Source organism: Platalea leucorodia, assembly GCF_965183815.1.
Source record: "Platalea leucorodia genome assembly, chromosome: 4".
NCBI lineage: Eukaryota > Metazoa > Chordata > Aves > Pelecaniformes > Threskiornithidae > Platalea > Platalea leucorodia.
Genome location: NC_138826.1, coordinates 23,841,578 through 23,866,683, shown reverse-complemented (window position 1 = coordinate 23,866,683; position 25,106 = coordinate 23,841,578). Strand labels below are relative to the sequence as shown.

Here is a 25,106-nt window from a genome sequence, read left to right as displayed (position 1 = left end):
TGGTCGCAAAGCACCATTTAATGACTGTATTCTTTGTTTTTTAATTAAGGAAGTCAGATCTCCAAAAATATAAACAAGTGCCATATTCTGTTCTCACACACACGTGCAAGAGGTCCCGTTGTTGTGAGTGGAAAGCTGTACTTAAATCTCCAAAGAATTATTTCATCCCAAAGACTTCAGTCTTATTATGTGGTCAACCATTTTCAGGTCTAAATTCAACTGCAGACCTCATTCATTAAAATAATCAGTAGCAAAATAATACCTGTTTTCTATACTTACCTTAAATACATTTGTATTTAAACGATACCATTGTGTAACCACAGCGCTAACTCGGTGGTTGTGGTTGCGTCCATCTCCATCATCCACATGGTTAGCGCAGAGCGTGAACCACATCCCGCAGTTTTGCCTGCGTGAAAACTGCAGGATCGGGCCATCGATGCGTGCGCAGGATGTAAATCTACTATTGCTTTTGTAACCCTTTGCTGCTTTGCCTCCACTGCACTTGCTGTGCTGCTTAGATCTTACTGGCATTCCACCGAAGAGAAGGGGGATGTTAAGATAAGCCTGACGCACCGGGCAGCAAAAGCAGTTGGTGTTGATAGCTGGCCATGCCAGGGACACGCAGAAGCAATCAAGTGGGCTTAAGCCCCTTGATTCCTACTTGCAGAATATTTGCCATGCTTTGTTCTTTTCGTTACAAACTCAAATCCTGATTGCCATTGAACGTTTCAGGGAAGTAGGTTAGAGAAGCTTTTACTAATACAGATGCAGAGCCATAAGTTTCTTTGGCTGATTTCTTACCTGTTTTTAAACATCATTTGTTAGAAAAAGTATATGCTTTCAACTTATTTTTCCATTACTGACATATCAAATTTGCATTTTGTTAAGCAATACGAGGATTCTCTCCGCAACATAAAATCTGCAGTTTTGAAGAAGCAAAAGGTTTGGATAGGATCAATGAGAGAATGCCACCAAGAAAAGATGCTCTTCAGCAAGATGGTATTAATACTATAAACACAACAAATGCCAATGGAAACAATGGGACTGGCAACAACAATGCACAGTGACCACGTCAGCTTCTGGTTTACTCACTCGTGTCTTGCCTGAGAATTCCTAGATTACTGCTTTTTGATGTGACAACAGATGAAATAGCCAGGGGGATCGCTTGAAGTGACTACTTGACATGAGGTGGGAAACCATCTGACTTGATCCTGCTGAAGACAGACCGTCATGCTTTTGAGACAACAGCCCCTCTCTTCACGTGGGGACCCGACCTCCTGGGAGCGTGCCTCGCCTCCCGACACAGCGTCCCTCACCGGCTGCTGAAGCTTCGGAGGAGCTCCGGGGAAAGAATCGGGCTGTTATCACGAAAGCACATCTAGACTAGCATCTTATGCTTATCGTTGTCAACACTTTTAAGTTTACAAATGGGATTTTTTTCTTTCAGTAGAGGTAGTTTGTTTGTTTGGTTTTTTTTTAAATCAGACTTTCAAATACAACCCTAAGAGCTAACTATTTATTAATGGACATCGGTTTCATGAAATGTCTTTAAAACAATAGATTAGAATGGTCTTAAAATATCTGAGGCTGCAAAAACTGTGTTTTAAATAGACAGAAAAAATGCCAAAAAAAAAAAAAAAATCTCAGTTGGTCGTTCTGTAAAATGCTGACCTCAGGTTTACTCCTTAGATGTTGCTAATTCTATATTGTATTCACTGTATTTTTTAGTTACAGCTTATCAGAAGATTTCTATGTAGGAATGTTTATTACTTGAACACAGATTTAAAAAAAAAATATTTAATTTAGAAACTTTTTTGCCCAGCTTTTTCAAGACTCTTCCCCACCTTGAATTTTAAAAAGATTATTATATATACTAATTTTAAAGTAAGAAAAATATGGAAGTGTTAATTTTAAGGTACTTTTAATTGAACTTTGTACATTGTTTAAGTAAATTTTGATTCATATCAAGTCTGTAAAGCTTGGCATTGTATTTTGTGTATGCATGTTTTCATTTGGCAAATATTTAATATATAGACCTATGATGTACATCTATAGGTTACCTAGATGTTATGGGTACTTTTAGTTTATTGTGAGTATTACGGTTGCATAAATAGCTAATAATCACTGGGCTGAATAGCTGCAAGCTTTTTCTTATTTTTAAATCTGTAAAGGAAACTGAAACTGTACCGGCCATACTTTTTGTTTAGGCAAAGCAGCGCGTAAGCAATTGCTCTGTTCAACTGCTAAGGCATTAGTGAAAGTGTAAACTCGAGACTGCATGTATTTTGGTATCTACAGGACTGCTTGGTTAAAATAAAAATTGAAGCCCTGTGCTAATTTGTTCACAAATAATGGACTGTACTGATTGCCACTGTACTTTGTTATATATTTTGACATTTGCTACATGTCCTTCTCATCCCCTGGAACACAACTTGAAACTTACGTCACTAGAGTTCATCTCCCCTTTTTTTTTTTGTTTGCCATAAAGTACAATCTGTACATACCCCTAAGTTGGAGATTTTATGCATGTTCTGAACTATTCAAGTATTTTATAAACAGTAGCACACAATAAATTTTGTGCATGGGCTGCGGCTCCTATCATTGTGTATTGGTTTTATTTGGCATACATAGGTCTAATCTGACCTTGAAAATTCTTTAGAGAGAAATCTCTGAAATTTAAGCTATTGAAAAAATAGCCTAAAAGGTCAGATTTAACTTGCGGAGAACTAGTTTAATGTAAATGCTATTTCATTTAACTGTTATTGCTGCTTCTTTTTTTGCTTTTGCATTCTCTCTCATAAATAAAATACCTAGATATTTTCTGTCCGCTAAGCTGGACGTCCATTGCTGGCTTGTACAAGCTTGTCAGAGCAGTGTTAGTTGATTCTAGAAAGGCTGTGAAGTGTAGCTGCGTTTTGTGTGATGGTTTGAACTAAACGTTCGAGACACGCGTGTGTATTGGGGCTGCTTTTTGGGCCGAGGGGGAGGACTGACTGGTTTGCCAGTCAATACAGATACCTGATTTAGTCCTTCTGGTATGTTCTTTTTAAAGTAAGGACAAGCTGCTGAGCAGGATGAGAATTAAGATAAAAGATAAGAAGCACCCTAAAAATAATAAACATGCTATTGCTAATGGAGTTTTAACGTTTGATTTTATTTTATTGCAGATGCGTTCTAATTGGAAACTCTTCCCAAAGTTTGAGTGCAGAAGATCTAGTTAAAAAATGGTAAGTTTGGTTTGTTGTTTTTTGTTTTTTTAAACCAAGCACCCCCATACTAGCGAGCTGTATAGTCTAGGTATGATGCCGTATTAGAACAGAACAAACACGTGATGAACCTTGTGATGGTCCCTTCCTCCTTGTAAGTGCTAGTGGAAAATTTCTCAGCCTCGCAAGACAGCGTTTGTCATGATTTGATACTCCGATGGTAGTTGTGATTAGCATCGTGACGAGCTGGAGTTGTGCATGTGGAGAAAATACAGATTCAGTCTTTGTCTGGGAAGACCTCACTGTCCTGGGAGAGACCTGGTTCTGACACTTGTAAGTGCCCAGCTGCAGTCGGGCTTGCTTCCCCGAGGCTTCCCTTGCAGTAGCCGTTGTCTGTAGTAGTTTTTGCCAGGTGTGAAGGCAGATCTGCAATAAAGGAGAATTTCTTGGGCAGTTGTTGTTGGCCTGATTTCTCCTCTCATGCTGTGTGTCTCCTGTCCCCCTTGAAGCAAGTGGTCGGGTGGCAGGATTATGTCTGTGGCTTTTCTTTGTTTGGAAAGCAGGTACTCATTTTTTGCTGCTGTGTTTCTGAAAGGTGGAGTCTGGAGCTGTCTCTAATTCTTGCATTGTTGGGGAGAAGAAATTACGTCCTCCCTCCCAGAAAACTGTAAGTAGCATTGCTCGTTTTCCGCGTTCAGTGTTTTAAGGAGGAAAAAACCCAGAAGTCTGTGTGTCCTTAATTTGTTCTTGGGTAGGGAGGGGAGAAGGCTTGGAAACGGCTCTGTCAGCCAAAGGACACGGGTGGCGAAAGCCGTGAGAGGCGTGGTTGGTTCCTGGTCCGAGCTGGAGCTTTCCTGCCCTGCGCTGGGCTCGGGGGACGCGGCGTGGCGCGCAGGGCAGAGGCCGCTGCTCCCCTCAGCTGCTGGGTCAGACCATCGGCTGCGGCGCTCCAGTCCGCAGGCCGCCGCAGGGCGGAGCGGCGTTCGCGGGTGGGCTGGGGCCCCGGACTGCGCTGAGAAGCGCAGAGCGTTCGAGTCAAACGGAGGAGCAGAAGTCCGGAACGCACCCCAGCGAGGCGCTGGGGGCTCGTTTCAAAGCAGGGGCTCGCGCTGTTGGAGGCTTGCTGCCGCCGGGTGAGCCAGCCCGGGCCGCCCAGCCTGGCTCACACAGCCTCCCTCTGTTTAGTTTAGCGGCAAACGCACAACTCCACCACCCGAAATTACTTGTAGTGTTAAAGAACAGCTTTGCTTTCAAAGCTTATTAAATTCCGATTGTGAAATGGAAAAATTGCCCCAGTCACATCTATTGAGTTGTGAAGACTGGCCTCCCTAGCGAAAAGACAGCTGGTTGGGATTGGGGCTCTTTTTCTTTTAGAAAGAGGCAGGTCCCGTCTGGCTTGAGGCTGAACACTTTTTGAGAGGAATGGTCTCATAAACAGCTTTCTTTTTTCTAACATTTACTCTTGCAACGCCATGTTGTTAGTTACATAGAAGAATAAGGCTTTTTCAGAGGCGGGACAGACAGTATCTGTTCATTCTTTCCTTGCCTATTTTTTTTCTACAATTTCGTTATCCATCCTTCAGTTCTTGTTACCCATTGAACAATTCTTTGTTGCTAGCATGTAATGAAAATAACTTTTTGCCATAAAACGGGTGAACGTCATTAGGACGTAGAGCCCTACTCACCTGTTCCTTTTCTTGTAGCAGCAGTGGTATGCATGAGCCAGACTTAATCGATATTCTGCTTGGAATGACAACTGAAATGGTGGGGATTTTTTTAGGCACATAAAAAGATAGAGATGCACAAATAGGCTTTATTAAATGCTAAGCTTCACTTGTAAGGAAGTTTGCTCAAGAGCAAAGAAACAAGAACCAAAGGTTATGAGAATCTTGGTCAAGCTTGGAGAGCGGCTGACCGGCGTAGGTGCAGATCTCCCGGGGGATACTCGCACCAAGGATGACCAAAGTACTGCAGAGTGCAGTGTCTTTCAGCCTCCCCAAATCAACTTCCATCTGTTGTTCGCATTTGAAATAATTCATTTTAATCTGACCCGGGAATTTTAAACTGAACTGTATTTCTGTTTAATGTCAGAAGAAGTTTATAGTCTAAAGACTTTAAAGTCAGGTTTAGGTTGCAGAACATTGATGTAAGTGAAACACTTCAGCTTTTCTGGTATGGTAAACTTGCTGTCTATTATTGTTCTGCAAAACCCTTTATGTACGTGCTCTGTACGAGTGACAGGTTTGCCGTATTAGAGTCACCTCTACCAGCCCTAGCTCTTCTTGTTTGCGGGATAACAGAAATAGGGTTTGCTCTTTGTGCGAGGGTGTCCTGTAAGACGACGGTTACTTGTTGAAGCCTTGCTTAGAAGTGTTAGGAAGCACGCTGCTAGCTGCTGGACTTGGAGCTTCTGTGAAGTTCAGGGCTGGGGACGGATTGACCGTGGCTTTCTAAAAAAACCGAACGTGCTATTCAGAGCTGTTCTTTGCCAATCCTTTGAAAACATCCACAGCCATTTGTATTGCCCAGGTCAGAGTCGCTTTCAGTTTGGATTTACGCGTGTTCTGTGGTGTTCGCGCTGAGGTGCTGCCTTTTGTCACTGCTCAGTCATTTGCTGTGTAACCCACTCCTTTACAAGGAGATCATTCAAAATCAGATCCGAGATGATTTCTCCTTTGCCTTGCTGCCTTACGCGTAGTGGTAACGGACCACTGATGGTAACTCATTTAAGAAATTAAATGGGGGAGGTACAGTCAGATTCTGCCCAGGCTCTTAAACTGTCAGGGTACTGTGACTTAAACTGAGCACTTGCATGTTTTTCAACGTCACCTCGGATGGAAGGACGTTAAAGGAGGGGGCTGTAAAATGCTTTACATCACAGCCTCAAGCTTTTTTTGTCATCCACAGTTAGCTCAGCAGTTAAGTTGAGGTATTTCAAGAAACTTGTTGAGTGCTGGAGATTTGGCTGAGACAAAGAGCTTAATCTTGCAGGAGTCTGACAGAGGGGAGGTGGTTTTGTCTGGGTCAAAAGGACTTAGGGGCTAATAGACAAGATATATCTTTTATTATACAATAAAGAATATTATGTGCTGTAAATTAAGGCAATTTTAAGTGCAACAAGCTTATTGGATCATCAAGAAGGCATATTTGATTATACAAAGTTTAAAATTATTCTTTTACACACAAGGATAGTTAGTGTCTGCATAAGGATGTTACATGTCCTTCAGTTTGTTTTAAAAAAGAAAACAAAAAAGCAGGTAATCCTCTTCTATTGACCAACAATTGCCAGCAGCAAACGCCTGTAATCGCCGCTTGTATCGCTTGCTATCATCGTAGCCAAAGTCTTCTGATACATTTGTGTGAACATCTGTTTAATTTGCACAAGGTCAATCTATGCAAAGAAGGAAAAAAAAAACAGGCACAAAACTTAAACACAGTGTATGATTTTAACTCCTAGACAGTCACCCCGCGCCTCCTCCCTCGCGGACCACAGAACCCACGCCAAGGGTGAACGGTGCGCTTGATGACCTCTGCATGTCTCGCAAGCCCGCCGGTCCCTCCCAGAGCAGAGAGCCCGGCCGTCGTTCCTCCCTTGGTTGGGCTGCGGTACCCGAACTCAGCTGAGCCTTTGAACTTGAGGTGCTCACCTGCTACTTGGGCAGGCACCCGCAGTTCAGACAGAAGACAAGCAGTGTTACTATCTAGCCAGATATAATTAAATTACTATATAAAAGCTGGCTTTAAAACAAATGAACACGTTCATCTAAATCTGAACCCCATAAAAGCTTCATTGCAATACGTGATTTCTACAGCTGTGAAAGAAGGACGAAGTGAAAAGCTGGTTAGGGTAGATAGCTTTCCGCTACCTGCCACGCTTACAGAGGAGAAAGCTTCTTACCTCACTGCGAGTGACTATAATTCTGATGAGGGTGGAATCATCTGTGCCAGCTCCTTTCATGGAATAATAAAGTCTTTCTGCAAAAAAGGCTGGGCGATTTAAAGCACATTGCACTGCAATAAAGTATATTTTTAGGATTAGTTCCAGTATTGTATGCTGTATAGCGCTACCTGACAGGGTCAGTTCAGGATTTTTGCTGTAGACGGCTACAGGTAGCTATTGATGAAGACCCAGTTACTGTGGATTACAGGAACTGTTTTATAGAGCTAAGCTTATTTTCAAGCTGACCAAATGAGTTATTCCTTCACACAAAAGCTTATGGTTATGAGCAGTTAACTTCTCTGGAAGTGCTTTTCAAACCTGGCTGAAACCTTAATTCTCAAACAGGTAATTTAAAAACAGGTCTTCCCCTTGGATAGCTGGTACTAGGACACAAGGTATTTTACTCATGTTCCAGTGCTAGAATCTCACTAAGAAAAGAACAGCTGTAAAAAGTTCTCACTCTAGTAGTTACAGAATGGATCTTGTTTCAGTTAGATTGTCCGCTCTCAGAGACGAGCCTTTATTCTTCTACGTGATTCTCAGAGCTGAATTTTTCCCATAAAACTCTTGAGCAGAATATAACCTGGGAAGTTTTTGCTTATCTGTTATGGCTACAGAAATGCTGTTGTTTTGGTACGCGTTGGTAGGACCGGTGCCTGCAGATTTACTAGTAAACCGTACCGATTCTCACTGTCGGCAAATTGTGCTGAATTTGAACTGCTTTCCTATAACAAGTCAGCAGGAAAAAATGAATTCAAAGCAGGTCTTGTATTTTGCCGAAGTGTTCCTTAGCAAATGCTGAGCTTTTTGGGGGTAGGTGGTGGTGGGGAAGAGGGGTGGAAAGGGAACTGTGCCTGAAGTAAGTTCACGTTGGTTCTGAGCTCCTGTGTGCGGGTGGTTCAGCTGTCTCTGCTGAGGGGCCACACAACCAGAGTCACGGCTCGGTTACCCTGCTACTCGCATCATTTTGCAGAGCTCTGAAAAATACAACTACAAGCACCAGCCAGTGACCCTTGTTTCTGTGTCATTGCCTGCCTTCCCAGAGAAGTGACAAGTAGTTCCTATGTAGCCTTTTCTTGTTTCAAACCGACTTCTTCATGGTGGATGTGTATTTTCTCCAATTAAGTGTAAAGTGAACAATTTGAGTAATTGAGGATACTTTTGGGCTAGCACAGTCTCAGATTGTGTGTTCATTTGCCATATGACCAGTGTCAAACTGGATTCTTCTTCAATTACATTTAAAAGGTTTAATTCCTAAGGGATAAGGGGAGGGAAGAACATGTCACTTACAAATAGTCTTCAAACCACGTTCCACGTTTCCAGAAAATTCTCGGTCAATGCTGCTTAATAAATCACGATTAGCAATCTACAAATAAATGAGATTAATATGAGGATAATGAAATGCAGTAACAAATGCAACCTTAATTTAAAATAGACTGACCAAGCTCATTTGAAATCAGTGAAGAACTCCTACCCTGGAGTATGCCTCAACTGTTGCTTTCAGTTGGGGAAAACTTCTGCTTGCCAGAACCATATTAAAGCAAGATTCATCAGTCCCGAGTTTTCCTTCACCTGCTTGGTACAGACGCTGCGCATCTTCTTGAGCTTTTTGGTAATCCACGGTTGGATTCTCATCCCGATTACCCTAAAAGCAAAGACAACAGACGTCAAATGAAATTACAGAGAGAAAGCTATGCTTCAACTGCTTGCAGTGTAGACCCCAGGCATGTATCTTCAAAGCTTGAAGCAGAAAGAGTAACACCACTTTGAAATACATGACATGATTGCTTTAAAACTACTCTTTGGTTTAATATTTCTTATAGGCAACAAATACAAAAGTGGCCCAGCACCCTACCTGTGGGGCATGCTTTAAAGTGTAGCTATACTGACTCAGATAATTTCACCCCTACATACCATCTCATAGTTCTAACTAAGTACGTACCATACTTAATTCTCTATTTCACTTAATAATGTAAGCTTTCTCTTGGTTTGTTTGTTTCTAGGCTTCAAGTTGCAAAGAATCTTCCCAAACGAACTAATGAATTACCTTACTGAATATGCACACCTGAAATATCTCAGGTCTTCAGTTTTATTTAGAATTTGCTGATTTCAAGTAAGAATGTCTCCAGAAAGCACTCACTATAGTTGTAACATGTCAGTAGGGCTTACATGACATTTTATGTGCTTTGGTGGTTTTTGTGGTTTGTTGTTTTTTTTTTGCTGCCCAGTGCATGGATGGATACTGCTAAATACATTGGCTGAGTAGGCTGAATACATGCTCTCAAATACTGTTGTATCTGTAGCGGTTAATATAATATTTAAACGATGTGGTTGTCAGTTACTGTAAACTACTGGATTGATCAAAATAAAAATTAGCAGCATAAGCTTCTCAAGGTTTGCTTTCTTGTGGATTTTGGCTTTTTAATCCAAATACCTAGTGCAATGCTGAACTCTCCCAGAAGGTAGAGGGAAACGAGATAGAGAAGTGTCGTAGAAATTCTAACAGCAAATATAGGCAGATTGATCAGAGAAACGTGGGAAGTTGTGTTAGTACATATTTCTTCCTAAACACAGATAACTGCAAGTTACTATTCTTCAACACAAAAAGAGCCCTAGTAAATGATATGGGATAAGCAAGCTCCAGTGTTCACCTGAGTTCAGCAGCAGCACCTCCCTAATTCTGGTGATGGGAAGGGAAGGGAAGGAAGGCTATGGTGTAACTTGGGAGGTAGGTTTTGCCCTATGGTACCTCTTAGCTTGTTCACAGGGACTCTCACAGGTATTCCACATACTGTAAAGGTTATCCTGTCAGATTCACCCAAACTATTTTGTTAACGTATGCAAAAAATAAAAAGCATCTTGCTTTAACAGCAGTGTGGAGCACTGCTTTATAGTGCCACTTGATTGCATCTGCACAACAAAGTATTTACACATATGTTCTCTGAGATGAATATAGGGTGCTAAATTAGGTCACACAATTCATCATAGATTTCTAGATAGGAAGTGTCTCTTCCTTGAGGAGAGACTGAAGTGTCATATCTTGTCAGCAGGGAATAAATTAATGGCCCAGGGCTAATTTCTTAAAAACTTGGCTCTTGCTAAGCAGACACAGGCTATTTATGGAGCCGTTATGATTACTTGCATCAAACTCAGACTGTACACCGTTATCTTACCAAAAAAAAAAAAAATTAAAGCTCACTTGGCACATAGATATAAGTAATCGTTCAAAGTGTCCTGAAGTGTCTGCTCTGATGTCATCTTCAATGTCTCTTCCAAATTCTGATTTATAGCAGTTCACTATTTCTCGTATTTCCTGGTTTGTCCTTGTGCAAAGGATCTCAATCAGCACTTTCTCCTGAGTGCCTGCTCCCTGTAGGCAGAGGAAAAGAGGGCATAACTACAAAGCACTACCTATTCAGTTTTCTTCAACTATGAAATCAAGCAGTCATCTGTTATTTCAAAACTTAATACAGTCTACATTGTAAGGACAGTATGCTTGCAGTGTGAAAGCACCAAGTCTTCTGTGTACTGAAAATGGAATGAAGCTTCCTCAAACATTCAATTCTGCACCAGTTCAAAAAAATACCCCAAAACTATACATCTGCAACAGTGACATCAGCCCAAGTTAACTGGAAAATGGTTTAGGAAGGAAATTCTCTGGCAACCTTAATCTGGAAACACACTGGAAGAAGGCAGAGCCTCATGATAATCATTAAAGCCAAAGATACACACGTAAATTCTGTTTTGGTCAGCATACGAGTGTGTTCCTTATTCCAAATGTGGGTGCTTCCTCAACATGGAGCACCAGCAGGAACTTTTCATAGGTGCTTCCCTCTCCCTAGCATAAAAATTAACTGTGAGTTTGGTGTATAATGAGATCTTACTGGCACGGTCAGCTCTATTCAGGCAAGGATTAGATAGGAGTGGATCTATGTGAGGCTTCTAGGTAATGTTATATTATCAATTTTTTAAAATGGTCAAGAGTAGCTATTGCCTCCACTAAAGCCAGACCTTCATTTAAGCTCCACGCTCTTTAGAAGGTCTGCATTCATACATGGGTTAAGTTAACTTATTTCCAGTACCGGACACCTGCTCGCTGCTGCAGCTCAGACAAGAAAGAAATTCTGGCAAACTGGAAGTACCAGTCTACCTTTGTTAAAAGTTTAAACCAACTAGCTCACATAATCTCTAATGCAGTGTTAATACTTGAACAGATACATGCATCATCTGACCTTAAGAAAATATTTTTTCATTGTTGTCCTTTTGGAAAAAAACTGGGATAATCCAAAAGTATGTTTCAGTAACAATGGTTTGTTCCTAGTAAGGAGAGGTACATGCCTTCAGTGTAAACAGTGGTTACAATTTTAACGGCACCCTGGCCCCTTCTACGTTCTAGCAAAAAATTATGACCAAGTGGCAAGAGAATAAAGTTCTGTCCTGCGGCATTTCATCCTCTGCTGGATGGAGAGCTGCTCTGAATTGGCTAATCCTGCAGAAATTGGCTGGAACCGGGGGATGCAGCAGGAAAGAATTTTAGGCCCCACAGTCCCAAAATTTGTTTGTGACTACAGGATTTTTCAACAATGCAGGGATCAGGTATTCTCTTTTCTTAGATGAGCATTTTAAGACGGTTTTAAACTACTTCATTCACAGGAAAACCATACCTTCATTGCATGACGTAAACTCCAGGCATCATAGTAGGTGCTAGGCATGAAGAGTGCTAGAATCAATTCTTCCACATTTCCACTCAACTCAGACTTCAGATCTTTAATTAAATCCTGTTCAATTATAAACACAAAAAGGGCTTTGAAGAGTGTTAGCCATGTAGATTATATACTGAAAAAAGATCAAACTAGAACTTACTTTAGTGACTGCTTTCTACCTTTGTGCTGTTTTTCCTGTCAAGCTTTGTTTTATTTCTTATAAAGAACTTCCCTCTGTCCAAAACTTTGACAGCTCAGCTCTTCTCCATTATCTCCTCACTAATTAGGGCCTAGTCAGGTCCTGAAAAATGCCACAACTATACAATTTCACTCTTAAGTTGCAAAAATGACAGAGGGAAGAAATTAAATTATCTTGGCCTTCTATTGACTAACCAATCCTCAACCAGTTTCTCACTTTGTTTCTTATGAAAAAACAGATTTCAGTGCTGGTTTGTGTGCATAAAAAACTCAGTAGTTTCAGACACTAACATAAGGACAGTTTAAGATGATTTCTATCTATCAAGCATTACAAAAGCAGAGAAGCTTCTTGTTTAGTCAGGGACAGAGGCAGCCCCCAACCTTCCCCCACCCCTGCTTCTGCCAGGTATCAGGACAACACCGTGGCAAGCACCAGATGTCCCCTGGTACACAAGGAATATAACCAAAAGAAATGCATTTAAAAAATGCCCAAGCCACTCCCCAGGACTAAAATGCAATCACGCAGTTAAAGCAGCAGCTGAAAGTTTGGTTTTGTGTACTGAGTCAAAGAACTAGTGAACATACCTTGCCATACATAGTCTTGAAAGCTGCCTTGATTTTTTGCCTTTGATCATTGGAGCGGTTAGCAACAACGTTGATGATAGCCTGCTCATCAGTTCCTTGGAAACAGAAGGGCAATTTCATGTAAGAGCTCATAATAATCCCTCCGAGACTATGTGTTTTATAATCTTTCATTTGGGCATAGTTACATAATAAATGACTACCATTTAAGTCTACCAAATTTTCTATGTAGCTTCCTCTACTAAATTGCCCAACTCATTTTGAAAGTGTGACTTTTGAAAAGCTTGGGGAGAAAAAACGTATGGTTAAATAAAAATTGAAGAAAAGGACAAAATGGCATTAAGAAGTTAGCTCAACAGAAATTTAAGCTTCTGCTGCTTACTTACCAAGCCCCTTCATAGCTTTGCGTAGAATTTCTGCGTCCCTTCCAGCATCAAAGTTCGGAGCAGCTTGAATTGTGCCCTGGGTATACTGAACCATTGCTGCAGGCTGAAAATAGAGAGTCACGTGTAACTAGCTATCCTGCACAATATAAATTCAAATTAAAATCGTAACTTTGGAATCAGTACTTCAGAAGAAGTTGTCCGCTAGTTCCCCATTTTTTCTCTGACGCAGAATCAGGGCGACATTTAGTTGTGTTGAACAGCTTTGGCCCACCAATACCAAAGCGATGCTTTTACCCAATTGTACGCATGAAGATCTACTTGATGAGTGAGTATATACAGATACAGGGTTATGATTTTGTTCAGGTTGTGCTCTGAGTGTAACTGGGAACTCTTGATGCAGAACATGTCGTAAATTGTTAGAAACCAGTTGTAAAAACATTACAACTACAGAAGCCACATAAGATTGATTATAGAAGGGGATGCAGCACATACCGGACCAGGCATTGGTGATGGTGCTTGTCCACCAGGATATCCTACTGAAAATAAATTAAAGAACAAGATAAAAGGAATTAATTCGGTCTCCTCTTTATTATGTAAATGCTATTAATCTGGAAATAAAGACATTTACAGACCTACAACTGCACAAAACCTGTTTCCTAAGTAATGATGATCCCTATCGTGATCAGTAACTGAACTTCTTCCCTTGGGAATGATGGGAAGAAGCAATCACAGACACATTCTGGTACATACATGAGCAACGCAATTCTAAAAATACTAAATTTACTGATGCTGTGGGAACTGAAGGATCTCTCCTTATTAAACATTGCTATCTTTTACAAAAGCCAAGATAGCCCATGCAAATGAATAATGTGTGTCCCATGGTCTCTTTTAAAATCATATTATACACTTTAAAATGTCTAGTATATAAATGATAAACATTAAGAATTCATCAGTGCAAAAAGAATTGAAGGAATCTCATTTTGTGATCAAAAGCACTGTGAATACAAAAACTACAACTGCATTTTTTTGTACTGGAATTTTATTTTTATCCATAATACATAGGTACAATTGTTATCATTTTAACAGCAGCTTAGTTATTACTAGAGTTAACAAAGCAATCATTAAAAAAAAAGGGGTTGCTGCTCTAAATTTCTTGCAAACACAACTGACACTTTCCAGGACAAAAACTGTCTTGATGGTAACTGACCACTCAAAGCATTAAAAACGCTGCACCGTTTTTAAGCAATGGTGTGCATTCTCCTTTCCACTTCCCCCACTATCCCAGGGATCACCATGAACACACAGATCTGAAAAATGCATCCATTTCTTTGAGATTAACAGAACAGCTAGGTACTCATGGAATGTGGACTCTGGATTTCACAGTTCTCATCAGATACTTGCCATTTGAAGAAGGATAAGCAGCTAACCGACTCCATCATGACCATTAATCAGTGACAGCCATCCCTTTTGGATGTAACACCTATAGAGATGGTTCTCATCAGCCCTCCAGTGCTCTTGTCAAGAAAGGTGGTAGGAGGTGTACAGCATACAAACCTCAACAGCTAAAAGTAACAAAGGTAAGGGCCTAACTTGTTACTACCTATTCTGGGATCTCTTGGTTTAACCTTGGATGCTTGAAGTTTCTTATATATGACATACCTGGAATTTGTGCTGGTCCACCTCCAGCATAGCTCTGGGCAGGAGGCTGCGGATAGCCACCAAAGCCAGGGCCGGTGGGAGGCACACCAAACCCAGGGCCTGTAGGAGCTAGAAGAAAGATATTGGCACGCTTAATGTTTTGTACTCGACTTCTGACACAACATGAGCCAGGTTATTGCGCAGAGCTATGCAAGAGACTAATTTCTCTGTGTCTGTGCAGTGGCCCAAAACCATCGAGGCCCTGCCATCAGCATGCAGGTATTTACTGCTAGACAGCAATCTGGCTGGCTGCCTACACGCTGCTGCCCAAATTGATTGCTGAACAAAGCTGCTTTTCTTTACTACTTCTACCAAGCACAGGGAATGGTTGCACCAGAAATCACTCCCGAGGGGTACTCTATCAAAGTATCTTACCTCCAGGATAAGGTGGCATTCCTCCAGCCTGGGGTGCTCCTGGGTAGCCCCCTGGGGCAGGGTAGCCCCCTGGGGCAGGGTATCCTGCTGCCCCTGGATACCCAGCACTCGGTGGTGCTGCAGGATAGGTCCCTCCTCCTGCCGGAGGGTATCCTCCAGGAACGGCGGGATAGGAGTACTGACCGGCTGGCGGATAGACAGACTCTTGTCCTGTCGGCTGAAACACAAAAATGGGATGTCTCTACACCTGCTAACAGGACATTAGTGTAAAAACTCTCAAGCTACCAAAATGTCTATGTGTATAATAACGTGAATTATATAATTAGATTCAGCACTTGAAGCAGCAGCAGCAGAATTCCTGAAGCCTGGATGGGGGCCTCCTGGTTGGGTTTTCTGATGCGTCTCCCATGTTGGCACAGAATCAGAGAGTGCTGCAGGTGGAAGGCACCTCTGAACAGCCTCTGATCCCATCCACCTTCAAAGCAGGGCCAGCTTCAGAGTTAGATGAGGTCACACAAGGCCTTGTCAAGTTTCCAGCATCTCCAAGGAACAGCGAATCCACAGTCTCTCTGGGCCCCTGTCCCAGTGTTTGACTACTCTCATGGGGAAAAATGTTTTCCTCAAATTAAACTACAATTACAACCTGTGGTTGTTGCCAGCTGCCCTTTCACTGTGCACCTCTGAGAAGAGTCTGGCTCCAATGTCTCTATCGCTCCTTCTTATGTACTCCTCCTTCTTTACCGACTAGCTTTAGAAATATGGGTCACACATTGCATACAGTACACACTCATTCTTGAGCCCAGAAAACAGAAATAAACTGCGAAGCAGTAAGTCTAGCTCAAACGTTGTCCTCGGGTTTGGTTGCCCCACAATTTCCACCCCCAGATTACTGTGCCCAGACTATATAATATTCTCTTCCCCAGCAGTACAGTCTAACCTTTCTCTGCCAGACTCAACAAAAAGATTTTAATGGAATTCAGATTCACAAATCCAAAATTAGGATCCTCAAAAGCCCTGTTCAGATAACTATCACTACTGCAGAAGAAAATAATTTCACATTGTTTTTTTTTCACTGGTTATCACTCTGGGCGTCATCAATGAGACTAGGAAACCTAGAATCGTTGATATCAAATCTAAAGGGTCTTTTATATTAATCCATTGAAGTTGGCTATATTTTAGATGCTAGCTAAGAAAAAAAGTATTTTCAGATGTAGTTAAAAATAAATTACAGCTACAATCATGAGGGTTCAGCAGAACCTTGAGGGGGGAAAAGAAATCCTGGAGTTAAGAAAGTCTGGTTTCTAACATGTTTGTCTTTAGTTTGACTGAATTCAGTGTTTCAGATGGAGTGAGGGTAAATTGTAAAGCAAAATAATTGGAGAATTTATTGCACGTATTTATAGCTTTTCAGTATCTTAGTGGGATCCAGGCTGAGCTCCATGCTTAAGTCTAGTTCTGTACTACATAAAACACAGACCGTATAAAACTCCCACAATTACAGTATCATCAGTGCCATACTAATAAAAGCACACAGTTGCACCTAGCTTTGAAAAACGATGCAGGCATATCAAAGAGACTGCAGTTTAGCCACACCTGATACATTCCAGCCTTCCATTAAGTTTCATTGGAATTTTTAGTCCATTCAGTCATGAGCTGAAGGTGGAACAAAGTCCTGCGGCTGAAGAAGAGGGGGTCAAAGTCAAGATACGGTGTCCTTTATCCTCAGAAAAATATTTACTTGGTGTCATATGAAAGCTGGGCTGCTTGAGTAAAGCATTTCAAGCTCTTCCTGAGGGTAATGGCCACTGAAGTTTGTTCAGCATCTCTGTAAATCCTGGGATATGGGTACACGGAATATTTGGTAGAGACTGTCATAGAGATTAGTTCAGTGATTACCTCTGACCCTGTACGTAAAGACCCTCATATTTATGTAAGAACTACTGATACTTTAAAAAAATTATTTGCTGAAATAGTTAGCTATATTAACAAAAAACAAACTCACAAGACTAAAACAAGACCAAACAATCAAAAACCTTTCTGGAACAATAGGCAACATATTAAAAAAAAAATCTTAAACTTCCTTCTTGGAATTCTTATAAGACAACTCTAAAGTCATCCTCAGGGATATATAGACAAAAATAAAGACCATAATCTCTAGAGAATACTGTATATGAACTGACAGCTACTATTTACACACACACAGAGCATAGTAAGAAGGGGTATTCACAGAATGTAAACACATGAGGAATGCAACACATTCAAGAGCCATACTTACAGGATAACCAGGGAAAGCAGGGTAGCCGCCAGAAGGGGGATAACCTGGGTATGACATTCTGGGAAAAAAAAAAAGATATTTTCATTGTCAAGGCACTACATACGAGTTTGTAGTAGTTATTTGCTTGCTAATTACCTGTTAAATCACTTGAACATTATGTTTAGTAGGTTTAGAATTGCTCAGGAGTCCTTGTCAGCTATTAAACCCACAAAACTTTTCCCTTTTCAAACATGGCCATAGCAAGCAGGATTCAGAAGGAAAGCATCTTCAACCTTGTAATTAACTACAACTCTTATTTAGGGTCAGATAGACATTGAAGCATAGCAAGAGGCTTGAACCTCCAAAAAGAACTTTGAAATACAGGATACGCTTTGAGGTGCCAGCAGGAGGGGGCTGAGCCGTTTGCCACAACAGAAACAGAAGGGTCAGGCTAGAGCAGGGCCCCAGTCCTGCACTGCGCCAAGCACCTGCCTCCCATCACCCCGCACTCCTCCACTCACAGGGGTAGTTCCTGTGAGAAGAGCAGTACCCTGTCTATCCCATGTAAAATGATAATTTGATAGAAACGTGTAATCCCCCAGCATTACTTCTTTTGCATAGAAGATTTCTGTTTCCTGCCAGTAACTGTTTATTTTAGTCCCATTTTTAATAGAGAGGCTTGGGGACTAGGAACAGAATGGGACAGAGATCATCCCCCACGTTGCCAACCAGTTGGGCAGGGAGTTTCGAGGCCATTAGCCAGGTTACAAAACATTTAATGGCAGGAAAAAAAATCATGTTAATACTAACCAGCCAGATTCCCTGATCAGGGCCTGAGAGTTACTCACAGTGTGTTTCTAAGACAGCATGCACCTTAGCTGCACAAATCAAAAGACACAGGAAATATAAAAACGAATGCAACACCACGAATGGCTATTCACATTTCTAGCTATTCACTGGCCAAACCAAGCGGATTTGAAAGCAAAATTCTTACTGCGTTGGACCATTAAGGCAATAGGTGGTCATAGGATGAAACACCTGAGGCTTAATGTGGAAAACATTAAAACTTTACATAGGTTAGTTCAAGTAAGAGCCAAAAACAACTTGCAGAGGAGCACACCTATGCAGTCTCACGCTGATAAACTCGTATCATCACTTCCAAATAAATAAAGGGGGAAGAACAACATGAGGTGTATTTGTAAATCTATGTTTTAATCATAAACACTGCTAATGGCTATTTATTTCCCTAAGAAGAAACGCCTTAAACCAGTACCTGTACAGTATTTCTTACTGACAGCTGCTTGAATGGACTTTAAATTTGGCTTTCAACAGCACATTTATTTTGGTGTTTCTGACTCTAACACTAATTCTAACTCCTTTCAGGAACAAGATGACGGGCAACACTTCCTTCTGATTTCAGATTCACTCTTTCCGCTTACAGGAAAATATTGTGTCACAAAACTGAATATTAAAAAAAACAAACAAAAATTTCTTCAACTTTTCAGCTTCATGTAATTCAACTAAAGTTACACCGTTAAGAAGGTGGGATTGTAAAGCCTGCAAAACTTGTTGAGGTGCACTGCGTCATTGTCATGGCTTAACCCCAGCCAGCAACTAAGCACCACACAGCCGCTCTAACCAACTGAGATAACCAGCCAAATTTCCAATCATCATTTCCACTGTACAACTTACTGTGTTTTTCATGATGCAAAATCAACAGCTGGTGATGGCAACTCAGATGTTTCAACAGCTGTAGAAAGTTTAATTTGTACAATAAATGGGACCCAACAATCTTTCAACCATATTAAAATATGCTAAATTTTAGACTTATTGGTAAGATACTTAATTTAGAATGAATTTAAGTTTTCAGCTATGTCTCTGATTTACTAGAAAACACATTCTGACAAAAAGCTTTTTAAGGCATGAGTTTCCAACATCTCATTTTCAAGCAAACAAGCCATGAAGGCTATGTCATATTTTTGATTAGCAAATTAACCACCCGTGTAAACCTGTGCACTGGTAAATTGTTTAGCACTTTCCTTACTTTTGTTGTATTGGTTCTTTTCTAGGATTCAATTTGTGATGCAAGTTCTTTTGGGCCAGGTACTGGGAATCTGGTATTTCACTTAATCATCACCCTCTTAACAAGACCTTGATTTCTATTTGTCATTCTTCTGAATTACTAACACAAAATAAAAATGTTTTCTTTGCATTTGCTTGATCTAGCTGAATTTTTTTAATCATATGAAAAAAAAAATATTAGAGTAATGAAAGGGTCAAATAAGGACCGCTGCTTCAATTACTTCAGGCCTTTTATAACTAGATGGACATGATGCTGAAGTGGGATTTCAGACTTGTCTCTGACACCAGTTACAAGAGTCCCTTCAAAACTTACTATGACCAGACAGCAATATTTACTGAAACAGCTTTCCGTAGGTTGTTTTCCAGGAAATAAATTAAGTCACTTACTTACACAACATTAAGTACTTAGTAAACACTGGCCTGCCACTGCCGTAGCGCGTGGCCTCATTTATCTCAAGCACAAGCATCCTCAAGCAGAAGAGAGGCTCTGATATTACTACTCTTACAACCAGAATAACAACAGATCCGCCCATCAGGTTTTAATTTCCACCCCGCTCTCCCCGGCCGGGGCACAAGGCGAGGCCCGGCCGCTGGCGGGTTAAGCCGCGGGCCGGGCGCTGTCACCGCCCGCCCGGGGGTGAGTCAGCGGCGGCGGCACCACCCGCCAGCACCCGCCGCTCCTCCTCTGCGGGCTGGCCTCGAGATCGGGGGGGTCTCTGTTTTTGAGGGGGCAGAGGTAGCATCAGGGGACGCGCAGAGCTCGGCGTGCCGGCAGCAGCTCAGCCGGTACAAGCGGAGCAGCCTCCCCGCTGCCGCTGCCGCAGCCCGGCCGCCGCGGGGGCCCCCCAGCTCGGAGGAGGCCCCGCCCGGGCCCGGCCCGGCCCGGCCCGGCCCGGCCAGGCCCCGCCCCGCGCACACCTGCGCCCCCAGCCGAGGACGCCCCCGCCAGCACCGCACCCGCCCCCGCAGCCTTTAAAGGACCCCGGTGGGGCCGCCACCGTCCCCCGCCCCGCCCGGGGCCGGCCCTGCCCGCCGGGGGAGCCACCGCCCCTCTCTGTTTCTGGGCGGGAAGGGCGGTCACGTACCGCCCGGGTCTCTCCCCGCTCCGCCAGCCCCGGGCCGGCGCGGCGAGCCGTCCGGCGAGGCGCGCCTGCGGGCGGAGGTAGGTGTTGCTTCTCCGGAGGCGACCGGGACCTCGTCCCCGCTCCGCACCGGGAGGGCAGGCCCCCGGCCAGAGGGGTGCGGCGCTCTGGGGCGGGCCGGCGCCTCCCTCGGCCGTACACCTGCCGAGCCCCGAGCCGGCGGGCGGCCGCGGCTCCGGGAGCCCTGCCCCGGGCTACCGCTCGGGTCGCCCCGGGCCCCAGCACGCCCCTGCCGCAGGGCGCAGCGGGGCTGGGGCCGAGCCCGCCCGCAGGCGGTGTGAGGAGAGCCGCCGGGGCCGGGGCCTGAGGCGAGGGGCGCGCGAGTCGCGGCCGGCCGACTCCTCCCCTCCCCCCGCCGGCCGCCTCACCTGAGGGAAGCCCGCGGAGCCGCCGGCCTCTCTCCCGCAGCTACACCGCAAAATGGAGGCTGTGGGGCCGGGCGGCACCCGCCCCGCCCCCGGCACCGAGCCCGCCCCGGCCCGGCCCACGGGGCCAGCTCCCCGCGGGCAGGGGCGTCGCGCCCGAGTCCCGGCAGCGGCTGCCGGTGGTGGTCGCCCTGCTAACCCCGGACCTCTCTCCTGTCTGTGCAGGTTTGCCCCGTCTTGGTGAAGGAAGGCTGCAGTACGCCCCGTTCTCCTTCAAAGCGGCTGAGAGGTAAGTTGAACGGCGCAAGTGCCAGGGAACCGCCGAGCGCCTTGCCAGTGGAGCCGTGTCAGGGGAAGCATCCGGCGCGGGAAGCGGCAGGCGGTGCCGTCCCGCGGGAGCCCCCAGCCACCCGCCTAGACAAGGACGGGAGAAGCCCGCACCGCAGTTTCCCCACAGCACCACTGCAATGGAGTTCAGCCCTAATGCACGTAGCTCTAAATCGAGTCTGTTATCCAGTAACACATGAGTCTTTAGGTCGTGATTCAGGAGCTGGCAGGTAGTTAGCCAGGCCATCTAGGCCACCAGAACAGTGTGTAACAGGCAAAGTGTATAAAAGACATAAGTGGAGCTGGAGGAGTTGCTCCTTTTTATGTAGTTACTCAGCATCAGGATCTAGGTCCCAAGAGGGCATAAAGGTAAGATTGTCCTGACTGCTACATACCTTTCTCTGAAAGAAATCTTAATTATAGTTATTTGTATGCAATTGTGGGAAGCGCACTTAGTGTTTTGTTTCTATTGTAATGTTTATTCATATTATACTTAGAACAGACGCTGCATATTCATGGTCCTTCCTTTACCTGGTGCTTAATTATTTGTAAGAGATTCTGACCAGCAAGATACAATTTATGAAGGATCCACCTATGATATTATGCACCAGTTACTCGAGATTATTCAAAATAACTTTCTACTTTTTTATGATAAACATGTTAGCAGTGCAGAGACTATTAAAATGCAAACAATGTTTTTCCTGTAACCTGGTGCACTACTTGAGCTCTAGATGAAACAACAGCCACTGTTTGTCTGTCAAACAGCATTAAGTGCAGGCAGCAGAAAATAGGTGGGTAATAATTTACCACGCTTGCCCGCTTCAAATGAAAAGCACCTAAAGCCACATAAAGAATCTAGTAAATGACCTGTCTTCAGCAAAACTGGGCTTGTTCTCTCTTGTTTGCCCAGAACACATCAGGAGCAGCTTTAAGAATTTAATCCTCACAGCATTCTTCAGCTGATACTCCCAGTGTATGTCTACTTTATTTCACCTCTGTTAAGCACATTTCTTTCAGGACAGGTATATATTTAAATCCCTGTTTCCATGGGAACCAAGTACATTTATAAAATACACAATTCTTTACCTCTTCCATTTAGTGGACTGTTTGGATTTGAGCTATTCAGGAAAGGAACAATCTGTTTTCACAAACAAGTGGGAAAAGAACAACAGAAAACATTTTAACAAAACGGCATATGTCTGAAGAATCTATTAAATGAGTTGCGTGTTTATATGTTAACAAGAATATCTTGAATGACTTCTAAAGCATGGAATGGAACCATTGTGGTCATCTAATTTCACTCCCTATTTCTAAGGAAATCCCTTGGCTTGTTACTATAGCTAGAGTCAGCACATTTAGGAAAGCTTCTAAAACCCCACGCAGAGTCAAGGCAACTTCTCACTATTAGAAAATTCAACTTCAGTGAAGTTGGGAGACAAACTCTTGCTCCTCTCTTCTATAATATCCTTACATCATCTTCTAAGACATGATACGGGACAGAATTCTGGTCTGGAGGGACTTGGCTCTCAACTACGTAGTCGTGCTGAGTGCTATCAGTAGAGCTGAAACCTCCCTCCCAGTAATTTATTGTTGGTGACATAGGTCACTAAAGGATTGCTGCTTCTCTGTGCTGTGTATCCTGGTTGAACCATTATTCTCCACTTTAATATGAAGCATTACTTTTGATGTTCTATTTCAGCCAAGACAGTTAAAAAAAAAAAAAAAAACCACAAACACTTTCCCACAGTTTGTTGTAAGCAACAAGATCTGGTCAGCTTTGAACCACAGGGCAAAGTATAACAAACCAACAGGATACTGCAGTGATCCAAGTCTAAATTATGTACTAAAAATACTTTTCCTGTTACACTACCTTGTGACTGCAGTAATTAAAATGCAGATAGTCAAAGTTAGCTGTTGAGTTAACCTTCCCTGTGCACAGGGAGCAGAGCAAGTTCGGCTCACTTCAGGAAGAGCCATGTGTTTGGTTAGCTGCTCAAGGAGAGTCGCTACCCAGTGAGTCATGCTAGGGCTCCGCCCGCTGTAGTCCAAACATCAAGATTTCACACAAACCTTACACCCGAGTTACCACCAGGGTCTCTAGTTCTGCTGTGTGGAACCGCACTAAAAATAGAAGCTTCACCCTTCCTGAAAGCACAGAGGGAGAACAGCAGGTTGTTCTGGTAGATTGCTTAAAAGAGTGCATGTCCAATGTTTTTTACCATCAACTTTTTAATCCTTAGGATTAAAACCCTTAGGATTAAAACCATGCCTTTTAGATCTAGATGGCATATGTCCACCGGTTCACAAAATCACACACCAAAACACTACTTCCTCTTTGTAGCAGACTTAAGTATTCTGCCAAGAAACTTAAATGACTCAGCTAACAAGGCAAACTTAGTGACCTTCATCCCAGCATACGGAAATAATCACCAAGTGAAATTGTAAGTCTGGCAGCAAGGATTTTTCTTTTAAGTATCAAATTGCAGATAGCAAAATAAAAAGTTTGTTATTCTCAACAATGTAGAACAATTAGTCTTACCTCCACTTTCCAAGGCTCACAACCAAACACATGGTTTATCAAAGGTCAATCACTGGACATACTGGGTCAGTTTGACACAATGTACATTCCAAGTGAGGAATCCAGTATAAACAACTTGGATGTCCATGGAAGGCTTGACAAGAACCCATAATTAGTTAAACTACAGAAGAGGGGAATTATCGTGAGCAAGGATAAAGAACTTGTAAGAAAGAACAAAGGCTGTGTTGAAAAGGGAATTTGTAGAATTCTGTTAAGTTGGTCTGGGATCAATTCCAAGTCTTTTCTTAACTGAGTAGAGCACAAAAGTTAGGAGTAAGCTAATGATACCTGCTGACAAAACTGTGAGGTATCACCAATACTGAGAATAATCCAAACCAGGAGAAATATGTGAATCTACAATTTTTTAATTAAAAAGTGTCATAATGCCAGGTCATGCATTTAAATTAATAATATTCTTGGCAAATTGGAGTTCAGCTGCAAATGACAGCAGGGGCAAGAGATTAGGGTGCTCAATCACACTGCATGACAGACACCAGGAGGCAAACAAGGAATTTATAACAGGGAAGTATTAATGTATTCTTATATTCATTGATTTATATGCTGATATGGGTATGGTCTTTACCAACTCAAGTTCAAGAAAGACTAAAGTTAAGTTTTAAGTGGGTAGCTAAGTGATCAGAGCATAGGCAGTGCATCAGAAGAAAGCAGATAAAGCTTAATGCTAAGTAAAATGAAGGCTACAGTATGATGGCTACCTATAACAGACTACGTATAAATACCAGAAAGAGCATGAAATAAGAACTTTAGTAAGGAGAAAGGAGTTATATTTAAGTATATTTAAAATAGAATTTAAGATATGGTTGGTCAAGATGGGACAGAACTGAATTTGCAATTCAGGAAGCCCCTTCTAAAGTAAAATTGGTGGACACACAGAACCAGAGAAGATGGCAACAATGAAGTGTCTGTTAAAAACACCAAATGAGCAGCACAAACTTCTTTCCCTACCCAGCGAAACACATAGTATTAACCCTTTTCTTCAGTCACATGAATTTAGAATGTCACATTTCAATTGCTTTTTAACTGAACCAGCAAACTAACAGTAACACAATACAGTCCACGAGGACTCCCTTTAGATCTTACTCTAATCCTAGTCCCCGTCACCACCAGAACTGTTCTGTGCAACATTGATCCTAAGTACCTGATAGCAGCCACAGGAAACCTGGCGGTTGTGTACTGCCTCTCCACTAATACCTCTTGAAGAATCATCTAAATGTCACTTGCAGGGAAGCTCATTACCACCAGGTACCTG

At 42.7% G+C, this 25,106-nt stretch overlaps 2 protein-coding genes across 9 annotated transcripts in view; one reads left to right on the top strand and one right to left on the bottom strand.

Annotated features, from left to right (window-relative positions):
• Positions 1 to 9,448, top strand: part of PPP3CB (protein phosphatase 3 catalytic subunit beta) — a 50,708-nt gene extending 41,260 nt beyond the window's left edge. For 4 of the 6 annotated variants that reach the window (XR_014228070.1, XR_014228072.1, XR_014228073.1 and 1 more), the window contains 4 exons: positions 889 to 1,452; positions 3,168 to 3,227; positions 3,802 to 3,873; positions 9,150 to 9,448. Coding sequence is in view for 1 of the 6 variants with exons in the window: in XM_082310815.1 (XP_082166941.1) it covers positions 889 to 1,067 (179 nt within the window). In the remaining 5 variants the exon portion in view is untranslated. Of the gene's footprint in view, positions 1 to 888; positions 2,597 to 3,167; positions 3,228 to 3,801; positions 3,874 to 9,149 lie in introns of those variants that run through there. The other 2 variants (XR_014228071.1, XM_082310815.1) reach the window with 2 other exon arrangements.
• Positions 6,254 to 20,988, bottom strand: ANXA7 (annexin A7). 3 transcript variants are annotated; one of them, XM_082310818.1, is made up of 14 exons: positions 20,935 to 20,951; positions 17,364 to 17,421; positions 16,682 to 16,766; positions 15,089 to 15,305; positions 14,675 to 14,782; positions 13,508 to 13,551; positions 13,016 to 13,118; positions 12,633 to 12,727; positions 11,811 to 11,924; positions 10,346 to 10,516; positions 8,621 to 8,791; positions 8,437 to 8,512; positions 7,105 to 7,217; positions 6,254 to 6,597 (listed from the first exon to the last, which is right to left on the bottom strand). In XM_082310818.1, exons 3-14 carry the CDS (start codon positions 16,688 to 16,690, stop codon positions 6,475 to 6,477), a joined length of 1,344 nt encoding a protein of 447 aa, XP_082166944.1. In that variant the 5' UTR covers positions 16,691 to 16,766; positions 17,364 to 17,421; positions 20,935 to 20,951; the 3' UTR covers positions 6,254 to 6,474. The 3 variants fall into 3 exon arrangements, with proteins under 3 accessions (XP_082166944.1, XP_082166942.1, XP_082166943.1); XM_082310816.1 differs by lacking the exon at positions 16,682 to 16,766 and having other exon boundaries at positions 20,935 to 20,988; XM_082310817.1 differs by lacking the exon at positions 16,682 to 16,766 and having other exon boundaries at positions 13,508 to 13,548; positions 20,935 to 20,988.
• Positions 20,989 to 25,106: the final 4,118 nt, after the last annotated feature.